Source organism: Onthophagus taurus, chromosome 7, assembly GCF_036711975.1.
Source record: "Onthophagus taurus isolate NC chromosome 7, IU_Otau_3.0, whole genome shotgun sequence".
In the NCBI taxonomy this organism is placed as follows: Eukaryota; Metazoa; Arthropoda; class Insecta; order Coleoptera; family Scarabaeidae; genus Onthophagus; species Onthophagus taurus.
In genome coordinates, this window is record NC_091972.1 from 39,913,154 (window position 1) to 39,936,324 (window position 23,171).

Here is a 23,171-nt window from a genome sequence, read left to right on the forward strand (position 1 = left end):
CCCCTTAAAATTTACGACTTGTTCCGTCGACAGCGCTCGGCGGTTTTACTTCTTCCTCTTTTTCCTCGATTTTCCTCTTTTTTTACTTTCCCCCCAAGCGAGGCGCTTTGCATTTTGCCCGGTTAGCTTATGAGTTTGCGGCACGTGCACAATAAACGTGATGTTTATTTATATCATTTTTATCATTAAAATCGAAGTGGAAATTTATTTGTTTATTGACAATAATACCAACCTAATCAACTTAAAGTAACAAAAAAAAATTAAATTTTAGTATTTTATACATTAAAAATGATTCCAACTCAAAAATAAAAAGATATAAAATAATGTTGTTATACAAAAAAAGGTCCGTATTAATCCAAATAATAAATCTAATAAATTATTTTTGTTTCAACTATCAATGCTATCAACACAATCATCTCAGAATGACAAATAAGTGATATTTTCATATTTTTACATTGAAATTGATTGTAACTCAAAAATAAAAAGATCTTTATATACAAAAAAGTTTCATATTGATCCATATAATAAATCCAATTAATTATTGTAACTCCAACTATCAATGTTACCAACTCAAACACTTCAAAATGAATTTGAAATTTTCATATTCTTACATTGAAATTGATTCCAACTTAAAAATAAAAAGATGTATAGAAATGTTTTGGTACAAAAAAGTGTCATATAGTTCCACATAATAAAACCAATTAATTATTTTTAATCCAACCATCAATGCTACCAACCTAATCAGCTTAAAGTAACAAATAAAATGAAGGTTTAGTATTTTTGCATTAAAATTGATTGCAGCTCAAAAATTAAAAGATGTAGAAAAATGTTTTTATATAAAAAAGGTTCATATTGATCCAAATAATAAATCTAATAAATTATTTTTGTTCTTACTATGAATGGTACCAACTCAATCCACTTAAAATAACTAAATATATGAAATTTTAGTATTCTTGCATTAAAATTGATTTCAGCTCAAAAATAAAAAGATATCGAAACCTTTTTATACAAAAAAAGATTCTTATTGATCCAAATAATAAATCGACTTAAATATTTTTACTCAAACTATCAGTGTTACCAACTCAATCCACTTCAAATAACCAAAAATATGAAATTTTAGTATTTTTGCATTAAAATTGATTGCAGCTCAAAAATAAAAAGGTATACAAATTCTTTTTATACAAAAAAAGAGTATCTATTTGATCCAAATAATAAATTCAATTAATCATCTTTATTCTAACTAACAATGCTACCAACCTAATCAGCTTAAAGTAACAAATAAAATAAAGTTTTAGTATTTTTGCATTAAAATTGATCCAACTCAAAAATTAAAAGATGTAGAAAAATATTTTTATGTAAAAAAGGTTCTTATTGATCCAAATAATAAATCTAATAAATTATTTTTGTTCCTACTATCAATGGTACCAACTCAATCCACTTAAAATAACTAAATATATGAAATTTTAGTATTCTTGCATTAAAATTGATTCCAGCTCAAAAATAAAAAGATATAGAAAGCCTTTTATACTAAAAAAAGATTCTTATTGATTCAAATAACAAATCCAATTAATTATTTTTACTCCAATTATCAATGATACCAACTCAATCCAATTCAAATAACCAAAAATATGAAATTTTAATATTTTTGCATTAAAATTGATTCCAGCTCAAAAATAAAAAGATATAGAAATTTTTTTTTATACAAAAAAAAGTATCTATTTGATCCAAATAATAAATTCAATTAATCATCTTTATTCGAACTAACAATGCTACCAACCTAATCAGTTTAAAGTAACAAATAAAATAAAGTTTTAGTATTTTTGCATTAAAATTGATCCTAACTCAAAAATTAAAAGATGTAGAAAAATGTTTTTATATAAAAAAGCTTCATATTGATCCAAATAATAAATCTAGTAAATTATTTTTGTTCCTACTATCAATGGTACCAACTCAATTCCCTTAAAATAACTAAATATATGAAATTTTAGTATTCTAGCATTAAAATTGATTCCAGCTCAAAAATAAAAAGATATAGAAATCCTTTTATACAAAAAAAGATTCTTATTGATCCAAATAACAAATCAAATTAATTATTTTTACTCCAACTATCAATGGCACCAACTCAATCCAATTCAAATAACCAAAAATATGAAATTTTAGTATTTTTGCATTAAAATTGATTCCAGCTCAAAAATAAAAAGATATAGAAATTTTTTTTATACAAAAAAAGTATCTATTTGATCCAAATAATAAATTCAATTGATCATCTTTATTCTAACTAACAATGCTACCAACCTAATCAGCTTAAAGTAACAAATAAAATATAGTTTTAGTATTTTTGCATTAAAATGTATCCTAACTCAAAAATTAAATGATGTAGAAAAATGTTTTTATATAAAAAAGGTTGTTATTGATCCAAATAATAAATCTAATAAATTATTTTTGTTCCTACTATCAATGGTACCAACTCAATTCACTTAAAATAACTAAATATATGAAATTTTAGTATTCTAGCATTAAAATTGATTCCAGCTCAAAAATAAAAAGATATAGAAATCCTTTTATACTAAAAAAGATTCTTATTGATCCAAATAACAAATCCAATTAATTATTTTTACTCCAACTATCAATGGTACCAACTCAATCCAATTCAAATAACCAAAAATATGAAATTTTAGTATTTTTGCATTAAAATTGATTCCAGCTCAAAAATAAAAAGATATAGATATTTTTTTTATACAAAAAAAAGTATCTATTTGATCCAAATAATAAATTCAATTAATCATTTTTATTCTAACTAACAATGCTACCAACCTAATCAGCTTAAAGTAACAAATAAAATAAAGTTTTAGTATTTTTGCATTATAATTTATCCTAACTCAAAAATTAAAAGATGTAGAAAAATGTTTTTGTTTAAAAAAAGGTTCTTATTGATCCAAATAATAAATCCAATTCATTATTTTTACTCCAACTATCAATAGTACCAACTCAATCCATTTCAAATAACCAAAAATATGAAATTTTAGTATTTTTGCATTAAAATTGATTCCAGCTCAAAAATAAAAAGATATAGACATTCTTTATACAAAAAAAAGTATCTATTTGATCCAAATAATAAATTCAATTAATCATCTTTATTCTAACTAACAATGCTACCAACCTAATCAGCTTAAAGTAACAAATAAAACAAAGTTTTAGTATTTTTGCATTAAAATTGATCCTTACTCAAAAATTAAAAGATGTAGAAAAATGTTTTTATATAAAAAAGGTTCTTATTGATCCAAATAATAAATCTAATAAATTATTTTTGTTCCTACTATCAATAGTACCAACTCAATCCACTTAAAATAACTAAATATATGAAACTTTTGGTATTCTTGCATTAAAATTGATTCCAGCTCAAAAATAAAAAGATATAGAAAGCCTTTTATACTAAAAAAGATTCTTATTGATCCAAATAATTATTTTTACTTCAACTATCAATGGTACCAACTCAATCCAATTCAAATAACCAAAAATATGAAATTTTAGTATTTTTGCATTAAAATTGATTCTAGCTCAAAAATAAAAAGGTATAGAAATCTTTTTATACACAAAAAGTTTCGTATTGATCCAAATAATAAATCCAATGTACCTACTACTTTTACTCCAACTGTCATTGCTTCCAACTCAACCTACTTAAAATAACCAAAAATAGTAACTTTTAATACTTATGCATTAAAATTGGTTCCAGCTCAAAAATAAAAAGATGTAAAAAATCTTTTTATACAAAAAAAGTATGTTATTGATTCAAATAATGAATTCAATTAATCATTTTTATTCTAACTAACAATGCTACCAACATAATCTACTTAAAGTAACCATAAAAATTAGATTTACCTATATTTTCATTACAATTGATTTCAATTCAAAAATAAAAAGACAGAAAAATAAGACATATAATAAAGAATGTATACAAAAGAAGTGTTGATCCTTTATCATTGGTATTCCAACTGTTAATGTTACTAACTCAATTAACTTAAAATAACCATATAAACAAAGTTATCATATTTAAACAATAACAATTAAAGATCTTAATGAACAAACGCACCACAAAAAGTACAGCTTTTTCTCCATATAAAACAAAGTAAGTATTATGATTGGGAAAACCTTCTTTTGATGGTTTTCCCTGTTAATAAAACACCACCTTGACTACTTATAGCTACAGTTATAGTCTTGTTTTGACAAGTTTCTATTTTCGTAGAAACCGGGTTTACCTAGGAATCTAAATTTAATTGGTAATTCACCGAGGCAATTGTTTACAAGAGTACCTAAAATTACAACTAGTGATGTTCCAGGTTTCCGAGAAATCTCTTTTTTTAATTTAATTTAATTTAATTTGAAATGGATTAAAATGATTTTTTTTCGCATTAACCATATAAAACAAGGTTTTAATTACATTTTAGATTCTTTGTGTTTATTGGTGGTGATATCTCCATTATGCTAATTTGCCATCCTTGTAATGTAATTAAAATCGACCGTTCGTTTTAAAAGGTAATTTCGCGTCACGTAATTTTCCAAAATACATCCAAGCTTGCCAGTTTCTAATTTCCCAAGTGGTTAACACATACAATTTTTCATTTCTTTTTTCAACATTTTACGCATATTAAGAGTTAAACTTTGCCAAATAAGAGTCGATAAAATTATTGTTTAGGTTGCTTTTTATCTTGTTTATTTGGAAAACGTTGCCCATTCATGTACTTAATTAAAAGTACTACAATAAATTGGATAAGTTGAGAGTTATTGATATTAATTTATTAAAACATGCTGTCTAGATTATTGTGGTTGATTGAATTGAGTTAATTTTGAGATAACGTATGGATTTTTTGATTACATTTGTTAACCCCAAATTATAAAAATATCATTCAGATAACATCTCGTCTCGACACATTCAAGCAAAACATAAAACAGTTTATTTATAGGACTAAGTCGTCAGATGCCTCTTTTTAAATGTCATCACCCAGTTTTCACGTAACCATTTTCCATTACGTCGTATCTTTTTAAAATATATTAAAAAAACAAGCTAAAAAATAAAAGGTTTCAATAACTTTTTGATGAAATGTCGGAAGAATCATACAAAAAATATTTAAAGAATTTTATTTTATTTAAAGTGTTTTTATATTTATCGTCATGAAAATGGTCAAAATGAGAAAGAAGTGTTTAGATTTGTTATTCCAATGATATGGAAAGAGAGCCACATTAACGATTGCTACTTTTGTATCGTTGATGTTACACCACCTGACCTTCGGCTATCTTCCTGCTCCTAAACCACCAGGCATTTTGAATAATGTTATATTGAATATGTGATGTACTGATGTAGATAGTGATATGTTTGTGTTAGAGGAAGAAACAGATGGTGGGTATCAATAGATAGAAAATTGAAAACCTAACTTGATTACTCACGGCTAGCTAGATGGATTGGTTGGATTGGTATAGTTTTAAACAAAAACAAGTGTTATGCTTGTGACTATGTGATGATTTGAAAGAGTATGGGATGGTTGGTTCAGAAAAAATTAAATTGTTAGGAAATTTGAATTGATTTTTTGAGAAAACTTCTTCCACATATTATAGGCCTTAGGTCACTAATTTTCAAACTGATCAGTTCTCTTGAGACGGTTCGTGATTCTATCTCTTTGGAGGTCTTCCCATAGTGTCCTTTTTTTTTGTCATCTCGCGCGATTTTTGCTATTCTTTCTCCGGTCATTCAAATTAAGAGTAATAAAGAGTTTGTGAAAGCCTTGGCTAAAGATGGACAATGTTTTAAGTATATCTTCGAGAAAATTCCTCATCTGTCAGAAGCAAAATGTACAGAAGGCGTGTTGGGCTTGATATATGAAAATTGTTATCTAATTTCGACTTTGAATCACAAATACTTGTAACTGAGAGGAAGGCTGTTGGGAGTTTCAAGTTCTTGGACAATGAAAAGGATTTACTTTTCGTATTTATAGTTGCTATATGCTAGAGAGGTGATGTCTATGAGAAATAAGGTGAACTGTTTTATCAAGATGTCAAGTCCTCTAATTCCTACCACATTGTTAACCCTTCCCTCCTCTTCATTTGTATTTCTTCTGTTGAGCACCCTACTCTAATATAATACTCCCTTCTATCATGTTGTCCATACTTCCTCATCCCAGTCTTAACCTCTCGAACACTTTCCCAAAATCTTCAAATAATAATAATAATAATGCTTTTATTAATAAGTCGCAAAAAAAAGGAGAGAAAATAATAATACACTCTTAGAAAATAAATGGTAGAAATTAATGAAATCGTACTTTACGGTGATATAAATTTATTCGCTCAACCGGTTTCGCGCATAGCCAGGCGCGCACTAGCGATTTAGTTGCGGCAACTTAAAAATCACCAAAATGAAATACACTGAGTTATATGAAGCGGCGCGCACTAGCAACTATTTAATCACGGCAACTAAAAAATTACATCTTGCCCTATTTTCAAGGCGACTCAACTGTTGCCGGGAATAATGCAACGTACACGTTTTAACCTGTACGCGCGCACTGGCGATTATTCGGTCAGTTGCTACCAGTTGCTTTCTTTCATTTCGACTTAAAATTGGTTATTCCACATGGGGTTTCATTTTAGCCAAATACTTTTGAATCAGCCTGTATATTGTATTGGCATTTTTATTTAAATTTTGTCATATTGCCAATGAACAGTTCCCTGAGGAGAGGTGAAATATTTTGCAAAATAGTCTTTAATGTGAATACCTCTAACGGTACCTCTTGTTCAAACGGGATTCATGTTATCTAAATGACATTCGTACAAACTATCTTCGAAACAAACTCCATCGTGCTTCCTAACAAAATTGTGGAGAATGCAGCATGCTTTTATAATGATATCGGATAATTCAAGACTGGTATCTAATGGCTTATTCAGTATCCTCCATTTGCCAGCTAATATGCCAAACGAACACTCCACCATTCTACGGGCTCTTGATCGCCTATAGTTAAAGACACGTTTCGTAACTGACAAATTTTTGCTAGGATATGGACGTAGAATATGTTCTGAAGTAGCAAATGCTTCATCGCCTAAAATTATAAACGGCATGACAGTTCCGGTTTCCTCATTTGGTAGCAGTGTTGGGCCTGGTATATTTAACTGTCCTTTTTCAAGTAAACTGCCAAATTTTGATTTCTTGAAAATATTGGAATCACTTGCAGAACCATAGGCTCCAACTTCTATTGAAGTAAAACAGTAGTCGGAATCTGCTACTCCAAGCAACACAGTTGAAAAGAAACACTTATAGTTGAAGAATTCAGATCCACTGGAAGCAGGTTTTTTTATTCTAATATGTTTGCCGTCGATGGCTCCAATGCAGTTAGGAAAATTTGTTCGCTTGTAAAAATTGTTTGCTATTTGTAACCAATCATCAGTATTTTTTGGTGGCATATATATAGACACTAAACATTCCCAAATAGCGATACATGTATCTCTCACAATTTCTCTTATTGTTGTTTGGCCAAGTAAATATTCAAAATGCAAAGAGGCGAAGCTGTTGCCTGTTGCCAAATATCTGTAAGAAACAATGTTATTATAGTAAACTTGATCTTGAACTGCAGTCAGTAAGATGTTAAAACTCGTATAACTCATTCTATAGTAACTGAAGAATTTCATGGGGTGGTCCTTCAATGTTTCAAACAGTTTATAAAATTGACCATTAAACAGTCGCTGACTAATGAGGAGATGAACCCAGAAACGTCTGTTCTTCCTTTTTCTTCTTTTGACAATCAACGCACAGACACATGCTACATCAGTAGCGTCCATGTTGAAATTTAAGACTGCAGCAACTATCTAGTCGATAGTGCGCTGAGCGGAAATCTAATGGCAACTTTTTAATCGAGCGATGTTGACCAACTTAAAGTTGGTCAACAATAAAGTCGCGAGTGCGCGCCTGGCCTAAATCAAAAAATAAAATTACATTGACATAACCTAAAAAACTTACGTCGGGCATGGTGTTTTAAAACAGATTAAGAATGTTGGTATCATTACAACACCAGCTGTAAACGATCAATTATTCACGTATAATCACACAAGTATGTTGTTAAAACAATCAATAAACCAATGAAAAATTGAAAAATGAGAAACAACCTGTGACCGGTAAATTATAAAAGTAAGCATGTACCAAGGTTTATATATTAAAGGTTGTCTAAGTTCTTATGCTGCAATACTTTGATTTTACTTTGTGGGCGAGGGGCAAGAGCAGGAGTGTTTCGTGACGTAAGCGATCACGGATTGCGCACGCAACCTCACGGCCATGTGGTGCTCCATGCATTTGTTTAATTTGAATTGCTTGGCGGTATTATTTTCCACATGTGACGTAATGCGCAGTATGATTGCGTACGAACCGAGACAACCTCTTATATATAAACCTTGAGCATGTACAAGGTGAAGTGTCACATGAAGTTAGCCAATAATAAAAGGGGAGCGGCAAATTCAAAAAACTAAAACATTACTTTTTGTTATACACCAAGAATTCTAACAAGCTAAAGAGATTATTCATTCAAAGATAGGTATCATATAATCACATATCCAGCACAAAACACCATCACTTGAACCCAAGAAAGATAAGCGATGTGGAAAGTTCATTTTTAAATTTTCCTGGGTTCAACAACAGCCGAATATCTAAAAATTCGTCTTGTAGGTAGATGAAGGGAGACAAGGGATAACATATAATGGGTAGGAGAAAGGTAGGAAAAAGGGGGGGGGGGAAGGTAGGAGTAATAGGGAAGGTAGCCAAGGAATCCAGAATCGGTGCGATATGAAAAAGCTACCATGTTTCATATCCTCGTCCGTCTGGGGGTCTGGGAGGGGTGTATGGTTGACGAAGGTCCATATATAATGGTTTTTGGGTCAGCTGGAGTTGGTCATTCAGACATTCAATTTCAGGGTTGTTCTTCTTAAATTTTCCTATTTCATAGGTTTCCAGAATCTCAAGTAGATATCCTTTATTCTGTTGATGTAATAATGTGGTGTTATCTCTATCATGGAAGTCATGGTTGAATTCCAGTAAATGTCTGCCAAAATTGGAACTGGTTCTGGTTTTATGTTCTTTAATCCTGGTACGTAAGGATCTACCAGTTTCTCCTATGTAAACTGCCCCACAAGTCGAACAATCGAGTTTATACACACCATTGTTGTCCAATTTGTCGATAGTGTCTTTGTTCTTCGTCAATGTTTCGCCAACAGTGTTTATTGTTTTAAAGGTCAGATTTATGTTGTGTTTATAAAACACACGTTTTAATTTTTGTGAAAGGTTACCTTGATATTTTATTGACCTGTAAATGAGGTTTCTGTCGTTAGGTATGTTTATCAAGGACGTGTGATTATTTAGGTTCCGCTTATGTTGCTGTTTCTGAACTAACTTATCAATAGTGTGCACCGGAAAGCCATTCTTTATAGCGATCTGTTTTATAATACAAATTTCTTTATTCAAACTGTCCTCGTCAAGTTCTGAGTTGAACGCTCTATGTGTAAAGGCTCTATAGGCAGCTATTTTATGGGTATAATTATGATAAGAATCGAAAGGTATGGTGATATTAGTTGGGGTTCTTAGAAAATAGACTTATTTTCTGGACTAAGTTCAGTTTGGTTATTAACCAACTGCTCTTCCACTTAATCCCGAATATATAGAAAATATATATATAAAGCAAAAATGAGAATGTTTTTAACAATACTAATAAACAAAATGAAAAAAAAACAAAGAAGAAAGGAGGATTTTAATTTACTCTTGAACGAAATACAGTTCAATCCTATAAGGTTCATCGGTAGATCATTGTACGTTTTACTATCTGGTAGGAAAAGGATCGGTGCGAGGCGCGGCGTGGTACCGTCAATACATCTTTCTTCCTTATATTAATGTTATGGACATCGCTTCTGAAAGATAGGCGTTGCAGCAAGTAAGGAGGCCGCTGACTTTTAATAATTTTATAATAAACGCAAGTTGCATGCAGTTTACGTCTGTTCTTCATGTTCAACCACCCAGTCTCTGCCAACTTATGACTAATATGGTCATATTTACGAATTCCGTAAATAAACCTCAGACAACCGTTCTGGAGGTTCTGGATACGACGCTCACTCGCCTCCGTTAAATTTGGACCATAAACAACGTCGCAGTGATTTAATTTGCTTAAAACCAAGCTATCACACAGCATAATTTTTAATTTTTTACTTAAGACGTCCCTATGGGCATACAAGAGACGCAGGGCGCTTTACCCCCACTCAAGCACCTCGCCACATGCTCGTCAAACCTCAACTGATGATTCAATGTGACTCCTAAAATTTTTATATCATCAGAAAAGTAAGAGCTTCGCCATCCACCACCAATTGACCGGATATCAAAGGCTTAATCGCTCTCCTTGTGATACTACCGCAAAACAGAAGAACAGAAGACTTAAATGGATTTAGCACAAGTTCATGGCGTTTCGCAACATCCGAAAATAATGCTATATCTGAGTTAAATTTTATGCAGGCATCAACCCAATTATTTGGATTAAAATTCAGCAGAAGCTGTGTATCGTCTGCATACAAGTGAATCTGCGAATGCTCAAGAACCTGGTCAAAATCAGATGTATAAATAGAGAACAATAGTGGCCCCAAAATGGACCCCTGAGGGACTCCACGAGTAACAGACAGAGCGCTCGACACTTGACCATTAATCTTCACAACCTGAGACCTGTCCGACAAAAATGACTTTATCAAAATTGCAGCTTGATTTCCGAGACCAAAATAATTAAGTTTAGATGCAAGTATATTATGATTTATTGTATCAAATGCTTTGGTGAAGTCCAACGATAACAAAAGTGCGGCTTGCCCGGCCTCTCTAGAAGCAAATACATCATCAGTAAGGTTCAATAAAGCTGTTGCGCAGCTGAAACCCGAACGAAACCCAGATTGTTGATCTGGCAGTATACTATACCTTTCGCAGTGTGCTCTAAGTTGCTTTTCCAAGACTCTCTCTAAAATTTTTGACATTACTGGTAGGATACTGATCGGTCTAAAATCCCTTAGGGCAGAAGGGGAAGATACTTTAGGTAACGCAATTACTTCAGCCATCTTCCAGGCATCCGGAAAAACTGATTGATGAATAGCAGCGTTTATTACGTGAGTAATATAAGGAATGAGAAAAGGGGTACACAAGTCAATCATCCAGATTGAGATACCATCAGAACCCACCGCTGCAGTTTTAATGTTATTAATTATTATAGATACTTTATGTTCATCAACAGGCATAAAAGCTTGCATTATCTGCACTCTAGGGTTTACATTATTTTGATAAAATATGGGTAATTCGGAATCAGTCTGGATATAAAGTGAAGAATCACCGTGAACAAAATAATTATTTAAATCGTTTGGAAGAAAAATGTTAGGCACTTTGTTATCGATTTTTTTACTTATATTTAAATTTTAATCTTTCTCCAAAGAGCCTTTGGATCTTTACTACGTAAGGCGTAATCATAGTATGCCTTCTTTTCAGCCCGCACCGTTGATGTTACCAGATTGCGATGCAACTTGTATGAAACCCAGTCTTGAGTTAGCTTAGACTTTTTGAATTTTTTAAGTGCATCATCTCGAATAGACATTAGTAGTTTAGTATTATCTGTTAGCCAGGGACTGGGGGGCTTTGTAAACCGTCTAGTTTTTAAAGATGCATGCAAATCCATCAGAGTAAGTAAACAATTATTGAAAAAAGTTATTTTATCATTCACATTTTCTTGATCATATATGTTTCTCCACGGAATTGATTTCAAATCGTTCAAGAATTGTGGAAAATTAATGTTTTTCACATCCCTGTATGTACGATAAATTGCAGCAGGCCTACCGATATCAAATGCCAGCTCACACTTTACTAGTTCATGATCAGATATATTAGGTACATTTACAACATCAATACTAGTAAACAGCTGATCATTTGTTTTAAAAACTGGATCGAGTAAAGTTTGCGAATTTTGTGTAATTCTTGTGGGTTCGGTGACTAACTGATGTAAGCCAATAGAAGTCGCAAATGAGTGAAGAAGTGTTGTTGAGGGAGAATCAAGCGTAAGAAGATCAACATTAATATCGCCCACGATAATTGTCGAGTGAGATGTAACAATACTCGTTTCCCTGCTCCAGTCCATCCTCGTATTTTTTCGCCCTTTTACCTGCCTCCATCCTCATCTTATCCAGCTTCAGCTTCTCCCTCACTATATATCCTTTTTTTTTCAAATATTCTTTCCTCTCAGCTCTATATCTGCTCCAATAATTTACTTACCTTTTTAACTCTCTGCCTATACAGGCATACAGACCAATTAGCCTAACTTCATTTCTCCTCAAAGAAATGGAAAAGGTAATTACCTTAGGAATGGAGTGCTTATCACTAATCCACTTAACATGCTTACTAGAAAGCAAAATCAACAATTACTGCTCTCCATGCTTTAACTAGCACTTTAGAGGAGAATTACAACCGAAGAGATAGCCATAGATAGACATAGCTTTTGATAACTTTCTCATACTTTTTCAAATCACCACATAATCATAAGCATAACACTTGTTATTTGTGAATATATTTTATATATACAATTTTTAGACAATTAATAATTTACTGCTCACTAAAAATTCCCTTTTTATTTCAGATATGGGCTCAGGTCCACCCCAAAGTCCAGAAACTATTCCACAATCATCAGCACCAGAATATCCAACATTAATAGTAATGATAGCCGTCTTAGCGATAATCCTTTTATTCTGTTTTTGGGGAGCACCTGGAATCAGAGATTATTGTCGAAGAAATATCTGTTGTCATTGTCCGATGGATGAACCAAGAGAAACAGAAGGTATATTAGCGATATACATATTTTTGTTTATTTTTCAATTTTGAAACTACCCAGTTTGTAAATCACGATTGGTCCAAACAATTTTTTTTTAGAGAAGCGCAATTGTTGTTCCCGAAATACGCCGTGCGAAGTAAATATTTACGGAAACTTCCATGTGCAATAGTTTTATTTTAAATTTACGGTTTTATAAAAGATTTCTTGGAAACTCATTCTTGGGGTTTAACAGGAAACGGTGTTTATGTTGAAACTTTTAACCGTTTTGGCTACATCCACTAATACACTTTTTTTTAATACATCACCGATTTCAGTTTCGCTGGAATCATAACGGTTATTATGGATATATTTATTTTTTAAACGCCTATAAGTATATTTTTTCGGGTTTTTAATTTTCTTTCTTCTTTTTTTTTGTTGATTTTTAGTACCTCCACGTTCCCGCTCATTAAGATAATAAAACAAACAAACATGGGTTTTTAAAGTTTCTCTAACAAAAAAATAACTTCTACAACCCACAGTAAGTTATATGTTGGAATAAAAAAACAAAACGATATTTGTTTAAATTTGTTTTGTGTACATAAATTTATTATTTCATTTTGTAAAATGTATATAGTTTATGTTGTTCTGTTATTTATTTATATTTCTTGTGATTTTTGTTACGACCACATTCCTTAATAAGATTTTGTTAATAATAGTTTTGAATAAAATTTTTTAAGGTTACGTGTCAACAAAATAGACTCGCCTGGCGAGAATTATTATTATTTTCAGGTTTATAAATAGTTGACGTTGGCATGTAATCGAGCTATTCAAGTGCTTCAATGTAATCACAAGTCCCACCTATTAGAATATAAAGTGCGATAAATCGGGCTTTAAACGGTTCAGAAGTTATTAACGTTTATAAATTGCTTCGTATCGATTTTCTCCATTAGGCGATACAATTTGCACGATTTAACTATTAAAATTGTTAATTTTGTTGCTAATATCATTTTAATAATATTTTCTCGACCAATTTAAAATTGTTTAAATATAAAAAAAAGTTGTAAACAGAGTGTGATTTAGTTAAGTGGTGTAACTTTATATTTGAAATATATTTTTCTCAATATATAAGCACTTCCTGATAAATTTGGGCTAATCAAAAGTAATCGATACAATTTCAATAGTTTTTAATATTATAACCTATTGTAATTTAAACTTTATACATGATTGGGTCAACTATACCTCATAGTAAGCTAAGGCAGACCCAATGCAACCCAAGCTAATCAGAAAAAAACTTAAACTCAAAGACATTCAATTCCTATTCAAATATATGGACCTGTAAATATTCGGATAATGATGTCTTGCTGGAAAATATAAAAAAATGCTCAATGAAATATACTAGCAAAGATATAAGTACGAAGGCTTTCACGGCCGGTGTGAATTAAACTAACAATAAGATTAGAACTAAAACTAGAAACTTTCGGGTTTTGCCGTGCGTCTTTTAATAAAAGGTTTGACGTTTCGGATGCCATGTTGCAACCTTCTTCAGAAACTGGTTCGAAGTGACGAGATCAAAAAATCGGTAACTATATATAAGTCGGAAAAACTAATTAATAATCAGTTAACGCTAATTACAAACTAATTAATAACTAATTGCGTCGCGTCCGGTGTGAGGCGGGAAGACGTCTTCGTGTTCACCACCATCTTCCATGTTCTGCTAAGCTCCCAGCCATCCTCTCTGTTGACGTTATTTTTATGTCGGTGAATTTCTATGGCTTCTCTTGTCAGTCTTTGGTAGTATCTGTTGTCCCTAGCCAGCACCTTTATTTGTTCGAAGTCTATTCGGTGCCCCTCTGCATGGCAATGTTCCGCAACCGCCGACTGCTGGATCTTCTTCAGCCTTACATCCCTCTCATGCTCCTTGATGCGGCACTCGACGTTGCGTCCAGTTTGGCCAACATAAACCTTCCCACAACTACACGATAGTCGATAGACTCCCGCTCCTTTTAATGGAGTTAGTTTGTCCTTGGCTATCGGGAGTGTGTTCCGAATTTTGCTGACCGTGCCGTACCGCACTACGATGTCGTTCTTCTTGAGGTGCCTAGCAATTCGTTTCGTTACACCTGAAACATAGGGAAGACAGATGAATCCAAGTGGTTTTGTACTTACCGTGTCCTCTTTCTGCTTTCGCTGCTTGATGGCCTGGTTGATGTCCCTCGAAGTGTATCCATTCTTCTGCAGCACGCCTGGTAGAAAGTGTTGCTCCTTCTTCAAGTTCTCTCCTTCACATAGTCTCGCTGCTCGCTGAAATAATGTACGGATCACGGACCTCTTCTGTTGGGGATGATGATGTGAACATGCCTGTAAATACCTGTTGGTATGGGTCTTCTTTCGGTATACACCAAGTTCTATATTTCCATTTGTCGTCCTGGTGACCAACACATCTAGGAAAGGTAGTTTTTTGGCAGTTTCTGTTTTCATGGTGAACTTAATCATAACACGACGATTTCTGACACCGGACGCGACGCAATTAGTTATTAATTAGTTTGTAATTACCGTTAACTGATTATTAATTAGTTTTTCCGACTTATATATAGTTACCGATTTTTTGATCTCGTCACTTCGAACCAGTTTCTGAAGAAGGTTGCAACATGGCATTCGAAACGTCAAACCTTTTATTAAAAGACGCACGGCAAAACCCGAAAGTTTCTAGTGTTAGTTCTAGTTTTAGTTCTAATCTTAGTTTATATTTCAAAGGTATTATGAAATGAGAGAATAAAAACTGATGTTTAATTTTGCGAGCTTTACTTAAAAAGGAGTGGAGGCCACTTTACAAGCCGATATCTTCGTTGTCACTTGGAGCTATCTAAATCCGGGTTTTGTCCTATCAATATCTATCGGCGTCAGCCAAAGAGTAGGACTAGTACAACTCTTTTATCTGGTAGGAACAAGAAACTAAAGCAGTGTGAATCATATACGAAATTTTCCACTTTATCCTATGTTAATTGATTATCACTAAATAATACTGCACTCGTTCTTTACGCCATTTATTTCTTAATGCCAACCCTTAAAAACTAAATGTTCCTAATTAATACATAACATTCCTTCCTTCTTAGCTATCTATTACAATGAAGATTGAATTCAGGTGGTTTTAAAACACGCGAACATTTTCTGATTATGCGAGATGTTACACTAGGTTTCAACTGGTTATCAGTTTTAGGTCTTTTTACAGAAGGATTATTGGATTCAAGAGAAGTGGACTCAACAGGAATGGATGGGTTCTTCCGGATGTTCCTCTTCCTTCCACTCTGTTGTGTTATTTTTCTTTAAATTATCGTGGTGTACGAATTTTACATTTTGTCTGGCATAGACTAAATATGTTGTTTTACTCACTATTTTTAAAACTTTGCCTGGTACCCATTCTTTCTCCTTATTTAAGTACAACCATATATCGTCTCCTTCTAAAAACATCTTTTGTTGTCATTTCTTTCTTTATTCTCTTCTTGTGACTCATATTCGTCCTTTTTGTCCCCATTTTATTACAATTGTAGTAATTTCAAAATTTTAAATTGGTACCAGAAAATATTCATATATTATACAACAAGACGATCGAAAATACTCGATAATACGAGACGTATTGCCTGAAACACCACGAGACCGAAGGTCGAGTGGTGTTTTTTAAGGCAATACGTCGAGATTCGTGTATTTTCGATTGTCGTGTTGTATATGGCTAGACTATTTCATGAATAAAAAATATACATATTTTTAGAATTTTAATATTTTTTTAATAAATTACATTGATTGTTATGGAAACATGCATGGATGTCTCGAAATTAATTAAATGTCAAACAAGCGATAATACAAAGGTTCGTATTACAGCAATAACACAAAGGTTCGTATTATCGTTCTCCATGGTTACGGCCAAATAACCGCTGAAATACTCGCAATTGACGGAAAACCGCGAATTCTTATTGGCTGTTAACGATATGAATGAAATAGTCTGAAACAATTTTTTGTAATGATGTTTCTGAAAGTGATTTCGAAGAATCTCTAAAGGATTGCAAGAAAACTATAATTGATGTTGATAATGATTATAAAAAACAATTTGTACCATCTTGGTGTTCCGGTAAGCCACAAGCTTTGCCTTTAAAGTTAGTTCAGCACAGATTTAGGACAGTTGCTGATTTGAAATCATTGTATAGGTGGGAGGAGCAAAATAAAGATGTTTTGAATCAATTTAGAAAATCCTCTGAGACATTCTTATTCAGGACATTGATATAAAAAGATGGATTTTACGGGATAGAGAAGACAATGTCTGTAATTCCGATTAATCCGGATTTAATTTAGAAACACATGCAGGTCGCAGACTTGCTATAAAAGGAGCGTTGAAAGTCGAGTGTTTAGCGCAATCTTTAAATTCTTTGACGCACAGCTATAATAGAATTTTGAAAATTATCGATCAAAATTGCATTATCGAAAATTTTATCTCAAAAACTAAAGGATATTTTTCAAAACGGGGTGGTTCATTGGAAAGAGAACACTTTTATTAACACTTTGGGAAATTTTCATACTCATATTCCGTCAAATAGATTTTATACGAATTTTTAAAACTTAATCGGCGAAAATTGCAAAATTCAAAAAAATTGTCGATAATTTCAAAAATTTATTTGTCAAAAACTAAAAAGCGATTTTTCAAAACGGCTTGTTGCATTAAAAAGAGGATACTTTAATTAATAATTGACGATATTTCCACAAGGATCCTTTAAGAAATTAATTTTATAGCGAATTTTGAAAGTTATCGATGAAAATTGCAAAATCGAAAATTTTATCAAAACATCAAATTTTGTTTTCTCAAAAACTAAAGGATATTTTTCAAAACGGGGTGGTTTATTGGAAAGAGGACACTTTTATTAACACTTTGGGAAATTTTCATACTCGTATTCCATCAAATAGATTTTATACGAATTTTTAAAACTTAATCGGCGAAAATTGCAAAATTTAAAAAAATTGTCGATCATTTCAAAAATTTTTTTCTTAAGAACTGAAAGTGATTTTTCAAAACGGCTTGTTGCATTAAAAAGAGAATACTTTAATTAATAATTGGCGATATTTCCACAAGGATCCTTTAAGAAATGAATTTTATAGTGAATTTTGAAAGTTATCGATGAAAATTGCAAAATCGAAAATTTTATCAAAACTTCAAATTATGTTTTCTCAAAAACTAAAAGATATTTTTCAAAACGGGGTGGTTCATTGGAAAGAGGACACTTTTATTAACACTTTGGGAAATTTTCATACACATATTCCATGAATTAGATTTTATACGAATTTTTAAAACTTAATCGGCGAAAATTGCAAAATTCGATAAAATTGTCGATCATTTCAAAAATTTTTTTCTTAAGAAACGACAGTGATTTTTCAAAACGGCTTGTTGCATTAAAAAGAGGATACTTTAATTAATAATTGGTGATATTTCCACAAGGATCCTTCAAGGAATTAATTTTATACCGAATTTTGAAAGTTATCGATAAAAATTGCAACTTCGAAAATTTTATCAAAACTTCAAATATTGTTTACTCAAAAACTAAAAGTAATTTTTCAAAACGTGTTGGTTCATTGGAAAGAGGACATTTTTATTAACACTTTGGGAAATTTTCATATTCCTATTCCAAGAAATCGATTTTATACGAATTTTTAAAACATAATCGGCGAACATTGCAAAATTCGTAAAAATTGTCGATAATTTCAAAAATTTATTTGTCAAAAACTAAAAAGCGATTTTTCAAAACGGCTTGTTGCATTAAAAAGAGGATACTTTAATTAATAATTGGTATTATTTCCACAAGAATCCTTTAAGAAATTAATTTTATAGCGAATTTTGAAAATTATCGATGAAAATTGCAACATCGAAAATTTGATCAAAACTTTTAGTTTTTTCTCAAAAACTAAAAGTTATTTTTCAAAACGGGTTGGTTCATTGGAAAGAAGACACTTTTATTAACATTTTGGGAAATGTTCATACTCATATTCCAAGAAATCGATTTTATACGAATTTTTAAAACTTAATCGGCGAAAATTGCAAAATTCCAAAAAATTGTCGTTCGTTTCAGGAATTTATTTCTCAAGAACTGAAAGTGATTTTTCAAAACGGCTTGTAGCATTAAAAAGAGGACACTTTAATTAATAATTGGCGATATTTCCACAAGGATCCTTCAAGAAATTAATTTTATAGCGAATTTTGAAAATTATCGATCAAAATTGCAACATCGAAAATTTTATCAAAACTTCAAATATTGCTTTCTCAAAAACTAAAAGTTATTTTTCAAAACTGGTTGGTGCATTGAAAAGAGGACACTCTTATTTACACTTTGGAAAATTTTCAAACTCATATTCCAAGAAATCAATTTTATACGAATTTTTAAAACTTAATCGGCGAAAATTGCAAAATACGAAAAAATTGTCGATAATTTCAAAAATTTATTTGTCAAAAACTAAAACCGATTTTTCAAAACGGCTTGTTGCATTAAAAGAGGATACTTTAATTAATAATTGGTGATATTTCCACAAGGATCCTTCAAGAAATGAATTTTATAGCGAATTTTGAAAGTTATCGATGAAAATTGCAACATCCAAAATTTTATCAAAACTTGTTTTTCTCAAAAACGAACCGCTATTTTTCAAAACGGGTTGGTTCATTGGAAAGAAGACACTTTTATTAACACTTTGGGATATTTTGATATTCATATTCCAAGAACTGGATTTTATATGAATTTTTAAAACTTAAGCAGCGAAAATTGCAAAATTCGAAAAAATTGTCGATCACTTCAAAAATTTATTTCTCAAGAATAGAAAGTGATTTTTCAAAATGGCTTTTTGCGTTAAAAAGAAGATACTTTAATTAATTATTGGCGATATTTCCACAAGGATCCTTTAAGAAATTAATTTTATAGCGAATTTTGAAAGTTATCGATGAAAATTGCAAAATCGAAAATTTTATCAAAACTTCAAATTTTGTTTTCTCAAAAACTAAAAGATATTTTTCAAAACGGGGTGGTTCATTGGAAAGAGGACACTTTTGTTAACACTTTGGGAAATTTTCATACACATATTCCATGAACTAGATTTTATACGAATTTTTAAAACTTAATCAGCGAAAATTGCAAAATTCGATAAAATTGTCGATCATTTCAAAAATTTTTTTCTTAAGAACCGAAAGTGATTTTTCAAAACGGCTTGTTGCATTAAAAAGAGAATACTTTAATTAATAATTGGCGATATTTCCACAAGGATCCTTCAAGAAATTAATTTTATAGCGAATTTTGAAAATTATCGATCAAAATTGCAACATCGAAAATTTTATCAAAACTTCAAATATTGTTTTCTCAAAAACTAAAAGTTATTTTTCAAAACTGGTTGGTGCATTGGAAAGAGGACACTCTTATTTACACTTTGGAAAATTTTCAAACTCATATTCCAAGAAATCAATTTTATACGAATTTTTAAAACTTAATCGGCGAAAATTGCAAAATTCGAAAAAATTGTCGATAATTACAAAAATTTATTTGTCAAAAACTAAAAGCGATTTTTCAAAACGGCTTGTTGCATTAAAAGAGGATACTTTAATTAATAATTGGTGATATTTCCACAAGGATCCTTCAAGAAATGAATTTTATAGCCAATTTTGAAAGCTATCGATGAAAATTGCAACATCGAAAATTTTATCAAAACTTCAAATATTGTTTTCTCAAAAACTAAAAGTTACTTTTCAAAACGGGTTGGTTCATTGGAAAGAGGACACTTTTATTAACACTTTGGGAAATTTTCATACACATATTCCATGAACTAGATTTTATAGGAATTTTTAAAACTTAATCGGCGAAAATTGCAAAACTCGATAAAATTGTCGATCATTTCAAAAATTTTTTTCTTAAGAACCGAAAGTGATTTTTCAAAACGGCTTGTTGCATTAAAAAGAGAATACTTTAATTAATAATTGGCGATATTTCCACAAGGATTCTTCAAGAAATTAATTTTATAGCGAATTTTGAAAATTATCGATCAAAATTGCAACATCGAAAATTTTATCATTCAAATATTGTTTTCTCAAAAACTAAAAGTTATTTTTCAAAACTGGTTGGTGCATTGGAAAGAGGACACTCTTATTTACACTTTGGAAAATTTTCAAACTCATATTCCAAGAAATCAATTTTATACGAATTTTTAAAACTTAATCGGCGAAAATTGCAAAATTCGAAAAAATTGTCGATAATTTCAAAAATTTATTTGTCAAAAACTAAAAGCGATTTTTCAAAAAGGCTTGTTGCATTAAAAGAGGATACTTTAATTAATAATTGGTGATATTTCCACAAGGATCCTTCAAGAAATGAATTTTATAGCCAATTTTGAAAGCTATCGATGAAAATTGCAACATCGAAAATTTTATCAAAACTTCAAATTTTGTTTTCTCAAAAACTAAAAGTTATTTTTCAAAACGGGGTGGTTCATTGGAAAGACGACACTTTTATTAACACTTTGGGAAATTTTCATACACATATTCCATGAACTAGATTTTATACGAATTTTTAAAACTTAATCGGCGAAAATTGCAAAATTCGATAAAATTGTAGATCATTTCAAAAATTTTTTTTTTAAGAACCGAAAGTGATTTTTCAAAACGGCTTGTTGCATTAAAAAGAGAATACTTTAATTAATAATTGGCGATGTTTCCACAAGGATCCTTCAAGAAATTAATTTTATAGCGAATTTTAAAAATTATCGATGAAAATTGCAACATCCAAAATTTTATCAAAACTTGTTTTTCTCAAAAACGAACCGCTATTTTTCAAAACGGGTTGGTTCATTGGAAAGAAGACACTTTTATTAACACTTTGGGATATTTTGATATTCATATTCCAAGAACTGGATTTTATATGAATTTTTAAAACTTAAGCAGCGAAAATTGCAAAATTCGAAAAAATTGTCGATCACTTCAAAAATTTATTTCTCAAGAATAGAAAGTGATTTTTCAAAATGGCTTTTTGTGTTAAAAAGAAGATACTTTAATTAATAATTGGTGATATTTCCAAAAGGATTCTTCAAGAAATGTATTTTATAGCGAATTTTGAAAGTTATCGATGAAAATTGCAACATCGAAAATTTTATCAAAACTTCAAATATTGTTTTCTCAAAAACTAAAAGTTATTTTTCAAAACGTGTTGGTTCATTCGAAAGAGGACTCTCTTATTAACACTTTGGGAAATTTTCATACTTATATTCCAAGAACTTGATTTTATACGAATTTTTAAAACTTAATCGGCGAAAATTGCAAAATTCGAAAAAATTATCGATCACTTCAAAAATTTATTTCTCAAGAACTAAAAGTTATTTTTCAAAACGGTTTGTTGCATTAAAAAGAGGATGCTTTAGTTACTGATTGATGATATTTTCACAAGGATTCTTCAAGAAATTAATTTTATAGCGAATTTTGAAAATTATCGATGAAAATTGCAACATCGAAAATATTATCTTCCAATATTGTTTTCTCAAAAACTAAAAGTTATTTTTTAAAACGTGCATTGGAAAGAGGACACTCTTATTTACACTTTGGAAAATTTTCAAACTCATATTCCAAGATTGTATATATCGTATTGAGATTGTTGTAATGAGGTTATTAATGACAGTAATGACAAACCTGATATAAATACAGTTGTATTCAATGAGAAACGTCCTATTGGGGTTGTACTTGATTATTATCTGCAGTGTCCAATACCTAAAAGAGATACTAATTCCTGTGAAGGGTGGAGTACTAAGATATTTCTCAGTTTCCATGGTACTGTTAGGGGTAGTTTTTGATATTAACGGTTTTCTAGAAATCCGCCTTCAAATTATCAATTTGTGTGTACAATTTAAAAAAAAATGCGCCCACCGGACATCAGATTCGTTATCACCGACCCCAAACACTCCTAAGGGTAACACCAAATTCACATTTTTGCTGTTTCCACATTCTAACGGTGTAGTTACACAAGAAAAAATTACACGATTGTTATTTTTTGCAGAAAGTACAAGTCGTGAATTGCGTTGTTTGGGTTAGTTTTCATAAAAAAGTTACGAGCGCGCCGAAAGAGTCATTAATTGCTATAAATAAATTAATGGTTAAGTTTTTCAATTAAGCTATTTTATTGACATGGCCCACTTAATTGAATCAATTAAATTATAAGAATAAAATTAAAAGAAGCAAAATAGTTTTGAAGAAATTTAAACCGCAATTTAATCCCACCAATACTAGTTAAATTAAAAAACAAAGACCCAACAAGTGTATAAGCCATAATTAATCTATAT

At 30.9% G+C, this 23,171-nt stretch overlaps 1 protein-coding gene across 1 annotated transcript in view; it reads left to right on the plus strand.

Moving 5' to 3' along the window:
• The window catches only part of LOC111418534 (uncharacterized), a 46,376-nt gene that overhangs the window by 21,319 nt on the left and 1,886 nt on the right, over positions 1-23,171 (plus strand). Inside the window, exon 2 of the mRNA XM_023051078.2 lies at positions 12,666-12,863. Coding sequence (XP_022906846.1) covers positions 12,666-12,863 — 198 coding nt within the window. The remainder of the gene's footprint in view (positions 1-12,665; positions 12,864-23,171) is intronic.